The sequence below is a fragment of the Nuphar pumila genome, chromosome 13, assembly GCF_984573655.1.
Source record: "Nuphar pumila chromosome 13, dmNupPumi1.hap1.1, whole genome shotgun sequence".
NCBI lineage: Eukaryota > Viridiplantae > Streptophyta > Magnoliopsida > Nymphaeales > Nymphaeaceae > Nuphar > Nuphar pumila.
This window is the reverse complement of record NC_143261.1, coordinates 78937413-78952921: the sequence shown is the minus strand read 5'-3', so window position 1 is coordinate 78952921 and position 15509 is coordinate 78937413. Positions and strand designations below refer to the sequence as shown.

At 35.6% G+C, this 15509-nt stretch overlaps 2 protein-coding genes across 2 annotated transcripts in view; both read left to right on the top strand.

Moving 5' to 3' along the window:
- LOC149818822 (Pentatricopeptide repeat (PPR) superfamily protein) overlaps positions 1-15509 on the top strand; it is an 86390-nt gene that overhangs the window by 43320 nt on the left and 27561 nt on the right. The gene's annotated exons all lie outside the window — the stretch shown is intronic.
- LOC149818823 (uncharacterized) lies at positions 1695-2141 on the top strand. Its single transcript, XM_089986300.1, has one exon. It carries the CDS (start codon positions 1695-1697, stop codon positions 2139-2141), a length of 447 nt encoding a protein of 148 aa, XP_089842426.1.

Below are 15509 nucleotides of genomic sequence, written 5' to 3'. Positions count from 1 at the left end.
CTGAGGTAGCTATTGTGTTAGAAGGACAAACCTTTAATGTTGACTTAATCATTCTCGATATGACGGAGTTTGATGTTATACTGGGAATGGACTGGTTATTTGAGCATTATGCTGAGATTTTATGTCGCCAAGGGAAGGTAATTTTGAACAGACCAGGGCATAAAAAAGTTGAGTTCCGACTCTCACGATGGGTGGCAACCTCTAAAACTATATCTGTATTAAAGGTTCAAAAGTATTTAAGGCAAGGATGCAGAGCATTTTTGGTGAATATATTTTCTTGTGAATCGAAATCCATTCCTTTAGAAGAACTTGAAGTGGTGTAAGAATTTCCAGATGTATTTCCGGATGAATTGCAGGGATTACCTCCACGGCGTGAGGTAGATTTTCAAATTGAGTTGGTGCCTGGGACTACACCCATTTCGAAAGCACCATATCGCATGGCTCCGGCAAAGTTAGAGGAACTGAAGAAGCAACTCCAAGAATTAATGGAACAGGGTTTTATCAGACCAAGTGTATCACCCTGGGGGGCGCCAGTTCTTTTCGTGAAAAAGAAAGATGGTTCCATGAGACTTTGTATAGACTATCGTTTGCTGAACCAGGCTACAATTAAAAACAAATATCCACTACCACGTATCGAGGATTTGTTTGATCAATTGCAGGAAGCTAAGGTGTTTTCTAAGATTGACCTCAGATCTGGATATCATCAACTGCGGATTAGGAGTGAAGATATTCCAAAGACAACTTTCCGGACTAGGTATGGTCACTACGAATTTATAGTAATGCCTTTCGTACTTACGAATGCTCCTGCGACATTTATGGAAATGATGAATAGGCTATTTCGCGCTTATCTGGATACTTTTGTGATCGTCTTTATTGATGACATTCTCATATATTCGGAGACTGCAGAACAACACAAAGATCATCTTAGAATAGTATTGGAGACTCTCAGAAAACATAAACTGTTTGCAAAATTTTCTAAATACGAATTTTGGCTGGAGAAGGTCATGTTTTTAGGTCATGTTATATCCCGTGATGGTGTATCAGTGGACCCGATGAAGGTTGAGGCTGTATTGAGTTGGAGTCAACCAAAGAATGTCGGTGACATTAGAAGTTTTCTTGGTCTGACCGGTTACTATAGAAGATTCATTCAGGATTTTTCACGGATTGCCATGCTTATGACCAAGTTACTAAGGAAAGAAATTAAATTTGAATGGACGAATGAATATGAAGAGAGTTTTCAGATACTAAAGAAGAAACTTACAACTGCTCCAGTTTTAGTGTAACCAACAGGCCATGGTGGTTTTATAGTCTACTCTGATGCGTCAGGAACAAGATTGGGATGCATTCTGATGCAGAATGGGAAGGTAATAGCTTACGCTTCTCGCCAACTTAAGAACCATGAGCGTAATTATCCAACTCATGATCTTGAGTTAGCAACAATGGTTTTTGCCTTAAAGATGTGACGATATTACTTGTACAGGGAGACGTTTGAAGTATTCACAGATCATAAAAGTCTTAAATATCTCTTTTCTCAGAAGGAGTTAAACATGCGGCAACGACGATGGTTGAAATTTATAAAAGATTATGATTTTTCAATTTCCTATCACCCTGGAAGAGCAAATGTTGTAGCTGACTCTTTAAGTTGCAAAACCAAGGGTACACTGTCCAGTTTAGTGAGTAAACAATGGAACTTAATGGAGGCATTTATTGACTGGAAGTCGTGTGAGGGCGACAAAGGAAACATCATATTATCAAATCTAGTGGTTCTTCCTGAGATCCTTACTAGAATTATTGATGGTCAGAAGGAGGATCCACAATACGAGAAGTTTAGATTATTAGCTCAACAAGGAAACTCACAATTTACCATGAAAGAGGATGGAAGTATTTGGATGAAAAAGCGACTTTGGGTTCCTAGCAATCCCGAGTTGAAAGGAAAACTGTTAGAAGAAGCACATAAAACCAAGTACACCATACACCCAAGGAGTACGAAAATGTTTAAAGATTTACAAAGAGGGTATTGGTGGAATTGTATGAAACGTGAGGTTGCGAGTTATGTCTCAAAGTGTCTGACTTGTCAGCAGGTCAAGATGGAACATCAGAAACTTGGAGGAATGATGCAGCAACTGAAGATTCGTCAATGAAAGTGGGAAGAGATCACTATGGATTTTGTGGTGGGTTTGCCCAAAAAACGAAGACAACACGATGTTATTTGGGTAATAGTGGATCGACCTACAAAATCAGCTCATTTCCTACCCATAAGGATCGCCCAATCTTTGGAGAATCTAGCAAATCTATATATTCGAGAGGTTGTTGTGATCATCACAAAATTTTTCCTCTCGTGATTTCTCTCTCTTCATTCTCTTTTCCTTTTCAGCCTCTATTTCCTCCTTTTTGAAGGGAGAAAATAAAAGACAAAAAAGAAGATAGAAGAGAAAAGAAGAGAGAAATGAACTCTTTTGCGAAGGTCTCACTTGACCTTAATTTGAAAAATATTTAGAAAAATTACTCGCCTCCGTTTTGAAATATTTGCGGGAAAATTTGGAGACGGGGCTCGTTCATCGGTACGAGGTTCGATCGTTCCTGGCGCCTTTACCATGGGTAATCAAACCAAGGATCGAATTTATGCCTATTTGCTTTGCTAAAATATTATCGAAGAATTTATTCTAAATCTAATATGCACAAAGAGTCATGCTTGTGCAATGAAAGGATGTATGCTCTTTTGAAAAGAATGATTTAGAAATATGAGTTTTTTCCAAGTGAAAATGAAGTGAATGTGATAATGAAAATGAAGAAATGATAAATAGTGGAATCTAACTTAGAACTTGAGATAGATCTGAAAAAGATGTTTGAAGTTCTAAGTCTTTGAAATAATCAGAGTTGGGAGAATGATTTTGAAGATGAGAGAAAAGAAATGAAGTTTCAAAGTCAGAAATGGACTTTGAATTTGAATTTTGAACCTGGATTTAGGAGAGGAGATGAAATTTGAAGTGATATTGAATTCTAGATTTAAAGTTTGAAATCAGGATGGATTTGAGAAATCCAAATAGTATTAAAAAATAGAAATGGATTTAAGAAGTTCAAATGGGATCTGGAAATGGAATTTGGTTTTGAAATCTGGAATCCTAAATGAATTTGGATTCGAAGTCTGAGATCCAAGATGGAGTTGGATCCGAAGTCTGGAATCCTAAATGGATTTGGATCTGAAGTCTAAGACCCAAAATGAAGTTGAATTCTGGAATCCTAAATGGAATTTGGTTCTAATTTTAGAATTGGTTTTTGAAAGTCCGAATGGGGCTTTTGAAGATGGATCTGGGTTTTGAAAACCCAGATTGAATTTAAAACTTAGGAAGAATCGAATTTTTGAGATTCAGAATCAATCTCAAAACTTTGATTTGAGAATCAAGACTCAATCTTTAGATAGAACTTTTTGAAAGATAAAAGGATGGGCTTGATTTTAAAGCTTGAGTTTTGAAGTCAGGAGATAAATCAGGAATTTCAAAGTTAAATTGAACTTTGAAATTTATTTCGAAATTTGATCCTAGAAATGAATTTGGAACTTCAAAGTTGAATTGAACTTTGAAATTGATTTTGAAATTTGAATTTTGAATATAGAAATGAATTTGAAATTCTAAAGTCAAATTGGATTTCAAAATTGAAATTAGAATCTGAGAATAGAATAAGAGTTTGAAAATTCATTTAAGAAGTGAAGAAGATATCCTAAGAATATATCTCAAAATCACTTGATTTTAGAAAAAGAATGTTTTGAGAATATGATATAATTCTATCCTAAATGGTGAAATGAATTAAAGAATTTGAAATTTGATTTTGAAAATCATACCTCATTCTTTAAGTGAATTGAAATATGATTGAAAATATAATACACTCCTGACTATGGTCATTGAATGTATTATATAGTAATCTTATTTAAATTTGAGTAAAGAATAAAATACATTCTCGTGCCGTTATAGAGTTTAAAATGAAATTAACTCTTAATATATCCTGACTATGGCCATTGATATATATCTTGAGTTAATTTTAAATTAAACTCTAATAAAGGAAAAAAATATTTGAAAATATGATGATTTTGAAGGAAGATCCAGTGTAGATCTAGTGTTATTTCATAAAAGATGAAAACCTTAAGCATTGTCCACATTTTGACTATGGCCATCAATGTGGGTCATTTGCTTAAGATTAATTACTTCTTAGTAGAATGGTGCACATGCCATTCGTGTTTCCATTCGTGAATTTTTGAAATAAAGGAGAAAAATGACATGAAAACAGATAATTTATGATGTTTACATGTTCATACATTCTGATCTATGCTAGAAATGTAAAATTATCATTATCATCTAACTATTATGTTTGGAATTGAAGTTCAAATCCCTAATCTAAGGAGGAGATCAACATTTTATATGTATTTCCTGCAAAACAGAGTTAGCACAAGGCAAAACACAAAAACATAAAAGAATATACCATGTTAAAGACCCACATGCATATAGTCATGCCTAGGCTAATGAAGAAAATGAATATGCACAGAACTAGGCTTATGCTAATGAGAAGGATATGCATCTAAGTATGATATTCATGCATATATATCACTCATATATGATATGTATATGTGATATGCACCTGCATATATGCAAAAATTTTTGCCTATATGCAAATGGAGAAATCTATATATGCTTGCCTAATGATGATGCATAGATCTATAAAGAAATGTATATGAGAAAGCATGTGCCACACCTTATACTAATGGAGAAGGGTATGAGATGAAGCTCCCAACAATCCATTGAACCGTTGTAGAAAGTGTGAAGTCACAACAGTTCCTTGAACTGCTATGAAAAGAAGGACTTTACATTAGTTTACAAAACTAGTGTGGATGCACAAAAGGGGACGACAACCGCAGCGGTGAAGAAGACAGGTGGAGCAGATGCTGGTGGCCAGACAGTGGAAGTGTAGAGGTGCTGAAGGTGAGGTGATAGTGTAGGTACGAGATGGTGTGTTGGAAGTGAGGATAGTGCTAAAGCTGATAAAATATCTTTTGAGGAATGTGTTTGCAAAGTAGTTTTTATGCAAAATGTTTGCAGATTGTTGTATACAAGAAACCCGAGGAGGGTTGTCAACCTGACTATTTCATTTTGACAATGATAACAATGGGCACGAGTAATAACCAGTATACTTTCTAAGGCAATAACCCCTTTTGCTTATCCTGAATTTTTGTCCAAATATTTTTCCTAATACCAAAAATACCAGGTTTGCAGGAAGCAAAGTTAAAAACAAAGGCAAAACCAACATAAACTTTTCACCATGAGACATTTTTTTAAGTGCACACAAGAAATCACATAACAAGGCAAATCATGATGGTTATACAGCTTGAACTTCACCATGCTAAGAATGCAACTTTTTAAAGGATATGGTGACATACAAACCTTTCAAACTCTATATAACAGAACAGGAGATATACAACTGGAAATTTTTATTAGGATGTACAATATCGGTAAAGCAATTTTTTTTTTTTTTTTCAAAATTTTCAACCAAAAAGCATACCTGTTCATTCACCATCTTGAGAGTACGCCCTGAATTATCACAACCTTGAGGTGTGATCAATGTAACTTGTTCTGTTTTCCAGCCTCTTTGGTTAACAACTTTTAGTGATTTATGGTTTCATTATGGACACAAATTCAGTCGGAGGTTTTATAGGGTAATATTTCTACTTGATGACCACATGCTTTATTTGTCTAATTTCAACATAATAATAGTGTTCCAGGATGTGCACTACTAATTTGCAAAAGACTGTTGAATCTAGTGTCAAACTGCAGAGGACTCAGGGGGAACAAGAACATTTGAATGTATTAAAATGAACATCAAATTCATAATAAACAAAATATTTCTGTATAATTTTTTTTTTACCAAAATTATGAAACATATAATGTACTGTACCAGGTGGAGACATGCCCTTGTCACATACATAGGAGCGTAAACCACCCTACATCAAAAGTTCCAGGATGTTAGAAAAATAATTTGGCTACATCAAGCATCTTAAGAAGAAAATGCTAATGATGACCTTGCAAACTGAGACCATATGCATGAGGAATCAAGCTTGATAACCACAAAATGTTAGGGCTCACATGCATAACACTCATAAATTCTAAAATCCTATGAGAATAATGCTTGTCAGTTTGCAGGAAGAGCAACAAAGAATACACAGGTGAGATGAATGGATTTACACATGTGATAGATGGACTAAAACACAATAATCATATTAGGAAAGAGGAAACAATATAACCAAAAAGATTGTGCAGGAAAGATGAAAGCCATGAGGCAAAAGAAGTAACCGCAATTGAATAAGAAGTTGAAGTAGAAGAATAGTTACAAGAAAAACAAAATCAAATAATTATTGATTGGTCATCACAGTTGAGATAAGTTCATTGCAGCAAACCAATTGTTGCAACCAGTGCAATCTATGGCTCTGTGTTGCAGGTCAAGATCAATTTAAACATGGACCTTCCTTAACCATTGTAGCAGTAGTGATACTGCTATTTCAAAGTAAATAAGATACTTTGAATGAAAAGGAAAAAAAAAACCTGAAAGCGACATTCGAGTTTAAGAAATCCAAGATATCCATTTTTGAATCAGCAACGTCCACAAAGAAGAGATGACAACACATATATATAAATGTTTAGAGTAGACTGGATGTTCTAGCAAATAATCAAAATAAAGTTTAGTTAATGACCAGATTTACTAACCTTATCATGGCTATTTATTGCACACAATGGTCACTGAGCTCCCTTACAATTCGAAGACAGGCTCTTCAACTTGGAAATGTTAGAATACGTGAGAGTTTAATCCGTAACAAAGTTGGTTGCCAATAACTTACAATTGAAGCTGGTGCCTAGATTTCTAAGAACAGGATTCATGAGAACAAGAAATTTCGCTCCCTGGTCGTGACCAGGATGCTACCAATTTGTATTAAGCACTGATTATAAGAAGGTTAAATAGTTTAACAACAACATCATATGAGGCTACTTAACCTTAAACAGATATGAAATTTTCCAGCATAGCCCAACAAGCCTGAATTATCAAATTACCGATCATAGCATACACAGAGATACTGATGTTTGCATAAACGAACTAAATATAAGAGCAGTTGATTCATCGGATATGCTGAAAATCATTGCATCATCAGCAGAGACACCGATCAATATGGTATCTAGTGAAATTTCAATATTACAGTAAAAAAAATGTGATGGTGAACAGAAGTAAAAGTTATATTACACAGAGACACCTTCTGTGTATGAAAGAAGATATCGTGATTCATCAATTTACTAAGAATGCAGTAAACAGAGGATATATGCTGGATGAGATGAACAAAGCACCATCAGACATTGAAGATCCAAAGCAGCCAAACAGTCGGATATAAACCAGGGAAAATATAATTAAAAAAAATGTAGGAATCTAATTATTCCATTAATGTGGCATTGAGGTGGATCTGGTGTGCTGAGAACTATGGAGAACTTCAAACAATGCTGAAGCACCATAGAGGTTGTAAATCTAATATAAAAGGATAGTTGTCAGAGATTCGAAAATCAAAGGAAAATAGAATTAAATGCAAACTGGAAATTACGACAAGAGCCAGAAAAATCAGATAAAATTAAGAATAAACTAAAAATTAGCATAAAAGCAAAATGTAAACTGCAAAACATCCATGGAATATGGGGACGAGAGATCAAATGTCGATTGATCATATATGATATAACGTGTGAATCAAAACAGAAAAGGGGCGGAGGGATTAGAAACATAAATAAGAAATCCTATATATCGAATGATTGAAAACAGTAAGAGAAATGACCAAAGAGAAAAGAATAGAAAAAAAAAATATCGGACAGATTGGTTTGCTATAAGCAAACCAATGCGATCACGGGTGCTCCGATGGGGCAGAAATAAGAAAATGCAAAGGAAAAAAAATCAGAAAAACAGAAGGGAAAGGGGATACTACCAAAGGGAAAAGATTTGAATCAATGAAAAGGAGATACAAAGGATTTTGCAGAAAAAGAAAAAAAAATCGAAAGGAAGGGGATACACTTACTTACCTGTAGTGCTGTGGATGTCCTGAAGAAGAAGAGGAAGCCTTTCCTCTCTTCGTACTGTGGAGACCCCCCCCCCCCTTTTGCTGAAGGGGAAGAAGAAATAAGCCAGGAGGGGTGAGGAATGGATAGTGAAAAGAGCAGAGGGATGCTGGGGTGGAGAGCGGTATGCAGAATGGAAAAAGATGGTTGGTGCGGGGGTGAGAAGCGGTGGCTCAAGGTTTCCCCATCGTGCCCCTCTTAAAGAGGGGGAAGAAGATTCGGGAAGGGTAGAGGTTAGAGATCGACAGCTGATGAGGGGGATGTAGCGAGAGGGGAGGAAGACGATGGAGGAAGCTTCGTGAAGGAAGGCCGAGAGTGTGCGAGAGAGAGAGGGTTTCTGTAACCCTAAAAAAAAATCTGCGTTAAAAGCTTTTATCAAAGGACGATTCCTTGTTTTTAAAGAATTTTCAAATAGGTGGTTCTTTTTTCAAAGTTTTTCAAAAAAATGGTTTTAGCTAAAAGATGTTTTTCAAAAGGAGGTCTTCAAAACTATCTCTTTTATTTTTTTCTTTTCTTTGTATTTTTGTATATATATATATAATTTTTTTTTTGTATTTTCTAATTTTTTTATATTTTTTGAAAATAACACTCTAAAACTATGGGGTTTCTAAACTATTTTTGCAAAACTTTGGAAATATTTACAAAAGAAGGGTTTTCTGAGAATTCGGAGGTTATTTTTGAAAAAAATTCTTCAGAAAACGGGTTTGAATCCAAGTTTTGAGAAAATAGTCGAGTTTTAAACCTCGAATCGAGGAATATAACGTAATGGATCCAAACAGATACCAGACGAACTGTCTGAGCCTTTCAAAAGGTTATTTTGGTAATTTTAAGAATTTGATTTTAAAATTTGGATGACAAAGCTCAGATTTGGATTCTGATATCGGATCTGGATCCGAAATCGAGTCAGATATATATATAATAAATTTAATTTCAGTAAAATTTGAGAAATAAGCTGAAATTTAGATTTAAAAGTGACTCAATTACTCAGAAAATGGGGGCAAAGGGCAAAAAGGTAATATTTACAAACTTTTGAAAATTTTGGGGTGTTCACAGTTGTTCGGTTACATGGGGTACTTGTATCAATCATATCGGATCGTGACCCAAGGTTCACTTCTTGGTTTTGGAGTCAGTTACAACAAGCTTTGGGTACCAAGTTGAACCTAAGTACCGCCTTTCATCCCCAAACCGATGGTCAATCAGAAAGGACTATTCAAACGCTCGAAGACATGTTGCGAGCATGTATGCTGGATTGGAAGGGCGAATGGGATAAGCATGTGGTTTTGGCTGAGTACGCTTACAATAACAGTTACAATGCAAGTATTGGTATGACTCCTTTTAAAGCTTTGTATGGAAGACCTTGCAGATCACCGATTTATTGGGATGCAGTGGGTGAACGTTCTTTAGAACCACCAATCGTAATACAACATTATACTCAGCAGGTCAAAATGATTCGAGATAGATTAACATCCGCTCAGAGTCGTCAAAAGAGTTATGTTGATCGGAGGCGTCGAGAACTTACTTTTAGTGTGGGAGATCGGGTTTTTGTGAAAATATCGCCCACAAAAAGTGTGTTTCGATTTGGTAAGAAGGGGAAATTAAGTCCGAGATATATGAGACTCTTCGAGATTCTGGAACGGATTGGAGAAACAGCATATCAAGTCGCTTTACCTTCCCAGTATGCACAAATACATAATGTGTTTCATGTTTCGATGTTGCAAAAATATCTACATGATCCGTCTCATGTCATTCAGTATGAGGATGTGAATATAAAGGAAGACCTAACAATGGATGAAAAGCCGGTGGAAATACTGGAAAGAAGCGAGCGAGCCTTACAATCTAAAGTCATTCCTTTCGTCAAGGTGAGGTGGCAACATCATGGTATAGAGGAAAGCACATGGAAGCCTGAAGCTAGTATGAGGGAGAAGTATCCCAATCTGTTCGACTAAAGTTTCATTTTTTTTTCTTAGGTAAATTTCGGGGACGAATTTTTTTTTTTAGGGGGTGAGGATGTAATAACTACGAAAAATAGGGAGATTTGGGTTTTGGATTCCTTCACTGGATCCAAATGGAGTAGGCAATAAGGTACGAATCGTATGAGTTGGGTCGAATTCACCCTGGACCCAAATGGATTCGCTTAAGAATTTGCCCAAGTGGGGCCATTTCGAACCCACGTCAATGGATCCACTTTAAAATTCACCAGTTGGAATGGGTTCATAACCTATTACAGACCTGGATCCACTTTAGAGTAGATCCGGTACGGTGGGTTATCGGGTTCGGACCCGGACCCGGACCCGTTCCCCTTTTAATTAAAATTCGAGCATAAGAATCGTGCCTAGGGCACGATTCTTGCCTAAGGGTGCAAATAGCAGAGATCGGGGGAGGGGATGGGTTACAACATGGTAACCGACTCTCCTAGTTCATCGGTGACGAGGGGAGGGTCGCCGCTATAAAGGAGGTAGGTGGAGAGGGTTGGGCTCTCATGCACCTTTCCTTCCATATTTTTCCCACCTCTCGCCTCTCATTCCTTTTTCCTTTACAACATCAGAGTGCAGCAAGAAGCACGATCTTGGAGGTACCTGAGCTCAGTCGTCAGCCTTGTTCTTCTTCGTTCGTCGACGGAAAAGAAAAGGTAGGATTCTGTCTCTGATTATGTTGGGTGTGGACTGAATCAGGTTGGGGTTGGGTCGGTCAAGGGAAACCTCGATTATTATCGCATGTACGAGATTTTTAATCCGTTCTTGGTTGTCGGAAAATCCAACACTGTGTCGTGGGGTTACCGGTAAGGGTAACGATATCATTGGGAAGGGAAGATGCTTTCGTTCCTAACCCTAAACCACAAATCCCCAAATCAAATTGATTTCGGGGTTTTCTTGATAAGCCCTAAATCTTGAAATCGGATGGTTTGGGGGTCATTTATTTCCTGATTTGATTCATTCTCTAGAATACATTGATTTCTTGATCGTATATGTTTTTAATCAGATGGGTTTCAGATTTGTTTTGTTTTTCTCTTAGGCGTAATGGTTCTTGATCATATATGATGTTGGTTAGATTGATTTCTTTTAACCTATTGCGTTGGATTCTAAATAATATGTGAATGCAGAGTGTCTTGAATCTGTCGGCGGATGATTTCCATTCAATATGGACAACCTAACATAGATTCCTTTAATTTCTTGAATAAACCTGGATTCTTATTGCCTGTGTCGGATTCCAGATTAACTAAAATCTGTATATGTTGTATCAGATTCCATTTTTGTTTTATAAGCCATAATTTCGTGGGTTGCTGTAGATTTTGGATTTTTCTTTTGAAAAAAAATGTATTATGAAAGGGAAACAATAGTGAACCTATTTTCATTGAGGGACTATATCTTGCTTGAACAGTCTTACGTATCCCATACTGAGTGATTCATACAACACATTAAAACTGTATATTATTTCACATTGCATGCAAGGCTATCTTTAGGACTAGTGGTTTCTGATCATTCTTGACTTTCACTCATGTTGTCAATGGTATATTGCCTCTCTGTGCATGAATTGTCTTGTTTCTTTTACACCATATCGATGTATTTTTTTTTTCCGCCTAACTATAATCTATATCGGACAATTGTCTGCTAAAAATTATTTAACACAAATTTTAGGATATCTGATTTGTTCTGGTTTTTGTTAAAAGACATCTAGTTGGGATAATTTAGTTAGAACAATAGGTGGGAGTATGTGATACTTTTATTAACAGAGCAGCTGGGTTATATTTAACGGATAAATACCTATGATGGGTATTCATGTTTAGTATATGGTGAACAATGAACATATCACATGACAAGGAAATTGGGTCTCAATGTTTGAGTGTGTGTGTGTATTACTAAGAATGTGGTTTAATGTTATGGCAGCTGTGGAAATGTTCTAAACTTAGAGAAAATAAATAAATTAATGAAACCCAATTACTCAGTTGAGACCTACCTTAGAGAGGATGGGTGGTACAAGACTTCGAGGACTTGTATTTGGTGTTGAGCGTGAAGTGGCTCGTGGGTCCCCGTCCTTGGAGTTAGGGACCAGGACTACCTATGTGTCTTAGGTGGTAGTTTCACATCTTCTGCAGAGGTTAGGGATGCATCCTGTCTTGAGTTGAGCCCTTGGGAGATTCTCTCGGCTGTTGGTCGCTCCCTTGGAGATTCAGTCTCCGTTAGAATGTTCGGGTTAATAAATTATCTGAAATAATATACCCCCGAACGTTCTCTTCTGAGATGGTCACCTGTGTCTGTGTGTACCCACGGGATAAGATAATTAAACATCATTTAGAAGAGTTAGGCGTCACAACTAGTGGAGACACTAGAGAGATATAATTAAACATCTTGACTTGGTGGATACGAGGTAATTAAATTGTTATCTGAAAGTGTACATATTATTACATTGACTGTGGCATACCTCACCTGCTTATCAACGTTGCGTATTTGTTATTGCTAAATAACTGGTCACTTGCATATTAATGTGACATAGTTGTTATGGTTACATAATTGCTTACCTGCTCATGTACATGAATTTAGATCTTTGTTATATAGTGCTTATTGGTCTTGATATACACTAAAGATCCACCATGACACTCATACCACATACTGGATTCATGATATACTTGCATTATCAGTACAAAATTTCTGCTTAGACGTGGTAGTCTAATTCTTATTTTATTTTAACATTCTCAGGTTCTGAGTAGTCACCACAAGCGGTTACAGGAGAGGTTTCGATATTTGTTTGATCTACTGGTTCCCTGGCCAACTTGTAACTGATATGCCATCAGGGATTCATTCTTTGTAAATATACTTTTGTAAAGTTCATGAACTGAAGTGAAATAAAGGATGTGTCGATTGTTTGAAGATCTTTTTACCTGTATCTCTCCATTCGTTTAACCATGACTTATAAAATGGTTTTGCTGTATAAAAAGAAGAAAAAATCCCGGTGTTTCTGGGTTAAGTTTTTGGGGCGTTACAGTTGAAGGTGTAATTATCTGTAATTGCCCAAGTTTTTTTTAACTTTATTTTGATTATTTTCATTGTGTATTGATTTAAAAAAAATGCTTGAAAAATTGGATAAATTTTAGGGCGTTACATGGAGTCACCTCTTTGGATCCATATTCGAGATGTCAAAAGTTATTAATACGAAGATTAGGTATGGAGTTTGAAAAATAAGCTCCTTGATGTGCATTGTCATATCTATCAAGTCAAAGGAGAAAAGAGGCCTTATATGGTCTGTGTAAAACTCGAGATTTTTTTTGATAAATTAAAATGAATTATGATGGAGTATTGATGTGATTATGACTATAATTCTGCATTCTTGATTTTCTTAATCTTCTTGAAATTTTTGAATTTGTGATATTCTTGATATTCATGATTTTTTTATTTAGATTAATTATGAATCTTTGTCTCAAGATATGAATAATATTTCAAGAATAATCGAAAATGATAAATTATGAAGATTTTATGAGTTTGGTGTGGTTTGGCTCTTGAACTTTGGTTATGGATCCAAGATTGATATTTGGATCCAAGTTGGATCAAGAGTGCAGTTTGTTCTGGATCCAATTCAAAATGTTATTTGGATCTAATAGATATATTTTGGACCCTCATAGGGGATGTCCAATGTGGATCCCCATTTGGATCCAAGAGTCCATATGGATTAGATTCTCCTCTAGTTTTAAATTAAAAAAAATAAACAAAATAAAAAAGGGATAATTAAAACTTTAAAATTAAACATTTTAAAGCTATAAATAAAGGAGACATCCCACACTTCTAAAAGAGTTTACACGAGTCATATGGATGAAATTAAATGTTGAAAAGTCAAACTTAATTATCTCACTAAAATAAAATTTTGAAAAAAAATCGATGTAGTTAAGAATTAGGAGTCTAGAAGTTAGGATTTTTCTATAATAGACTTCTCTCCTCCTCCACACGATTGTGGAGAGGAAGGTGGTGTGATCATCGCAAAATTTTTCCTCTCTCGTTGTTCTCTCTCTTCCTTCTCTTTCCCTTTTATAATCTCTATTTTCCTCCTTTTTGAAGGGAAGAAAATAAAAGGCAGAAAAGAAAGATAAAAGATGGAAAGAAAGAAAGAAGAGAAGAGAAGAGAAGAGGAATTCTTTTGCGGGTCTCACTTGACCTTAATTTTGAAAATATTTAAAATAACTCGCCTCCGTTTTTGAAATATTTACGGGAAAACTGGGAAACGGGATCCGCTCGTCGGTACGAGGTTCGACCGTTCCTGGCGCCTTTACCAGGGGTAATCGAACCAAGGGTCGAATTAATGCCTTTTGTTTTGCCTAAATATTATCTAAGGATTTATTCTAAGTCTAAATGCACAAAGAATCATGCTTGTGCGAAATGCAAAGATGTATGCTCTTTTTGAAAATGTTTTGAAGAATTCCCAAGTGTTTCTAAGATGAATCTGATAAAGTGAAGAAATGATTTCTAACTTAGAATTTAAGATTTAAAGTTCTAAGTTTTTAGAATAATCAGAGCTTAGGAAAATGAATTTGGATCTTGAGAGAGATGATCTTGAAACTGAGAAAAAGAGATAAGAAAGGAAATTTCAAAGTCATAAATGGACTTTGAATTTGGAAGTTTGAACTTGGATGAGTATTTGGAATGGAATTGAATTCTAACTTTGAAGTTTTGAAATTAGAAGAAAATGTGGGAAATCTAAAATGAATTGAGCAATAGAATTGTTTTGAAAGTTGGAATTTCATGGAATTTGAATCCAAAGTTTAAGATTTGAGTTGAGATTCGAATTTGAATTCTGGATTTTAGAATCTGAAAATAGGCATGGGATTTGAAATCTAAAATGACAATGGAATCAAGATAGTATTTGGATCTGAGATTTTGAATGGAATTGGATTCAGGATTTAGAATCTAAGATGAAGTTTGGATCTGAAGTCTAAGATCCAAGATAGAATTGGATTTTGGACCCTAAAATGGAGTTGGATCTGAAATCTGAGATCCAAAGTAGAATGGGATTCTGAATCCTAAATGGGATTTGGATCTGTAATCCGAGATCCAAAGTAGAATTGGTTTTTGGATCCTAAGGTGGATTTGGATATGAAGTCTGAGATCCAAAGTAGAATTGGGTTCTGGATCCTAAAATAGCTTTGGATCTGAAGTCTGAGATCCAAAGTAGGATTGGGTTCTGGATCCTAGAATGGAATTGGATCTGAAGTCTAAGATCCGAAGTAGAATTGGGTTCTGGATCCTAGAATGGATTTGGATCTAAATCTGAGATCTAAAATAGAATGTGGATCTAAGGTCTGAGATCCAAAGGGAAAGTTGGATTCATTCTTGGAAATCAGAATCCAAGTTGAGATTTAGGATTTAACTTTGGATTCGGATTATGAAGAGTCCAAATAGG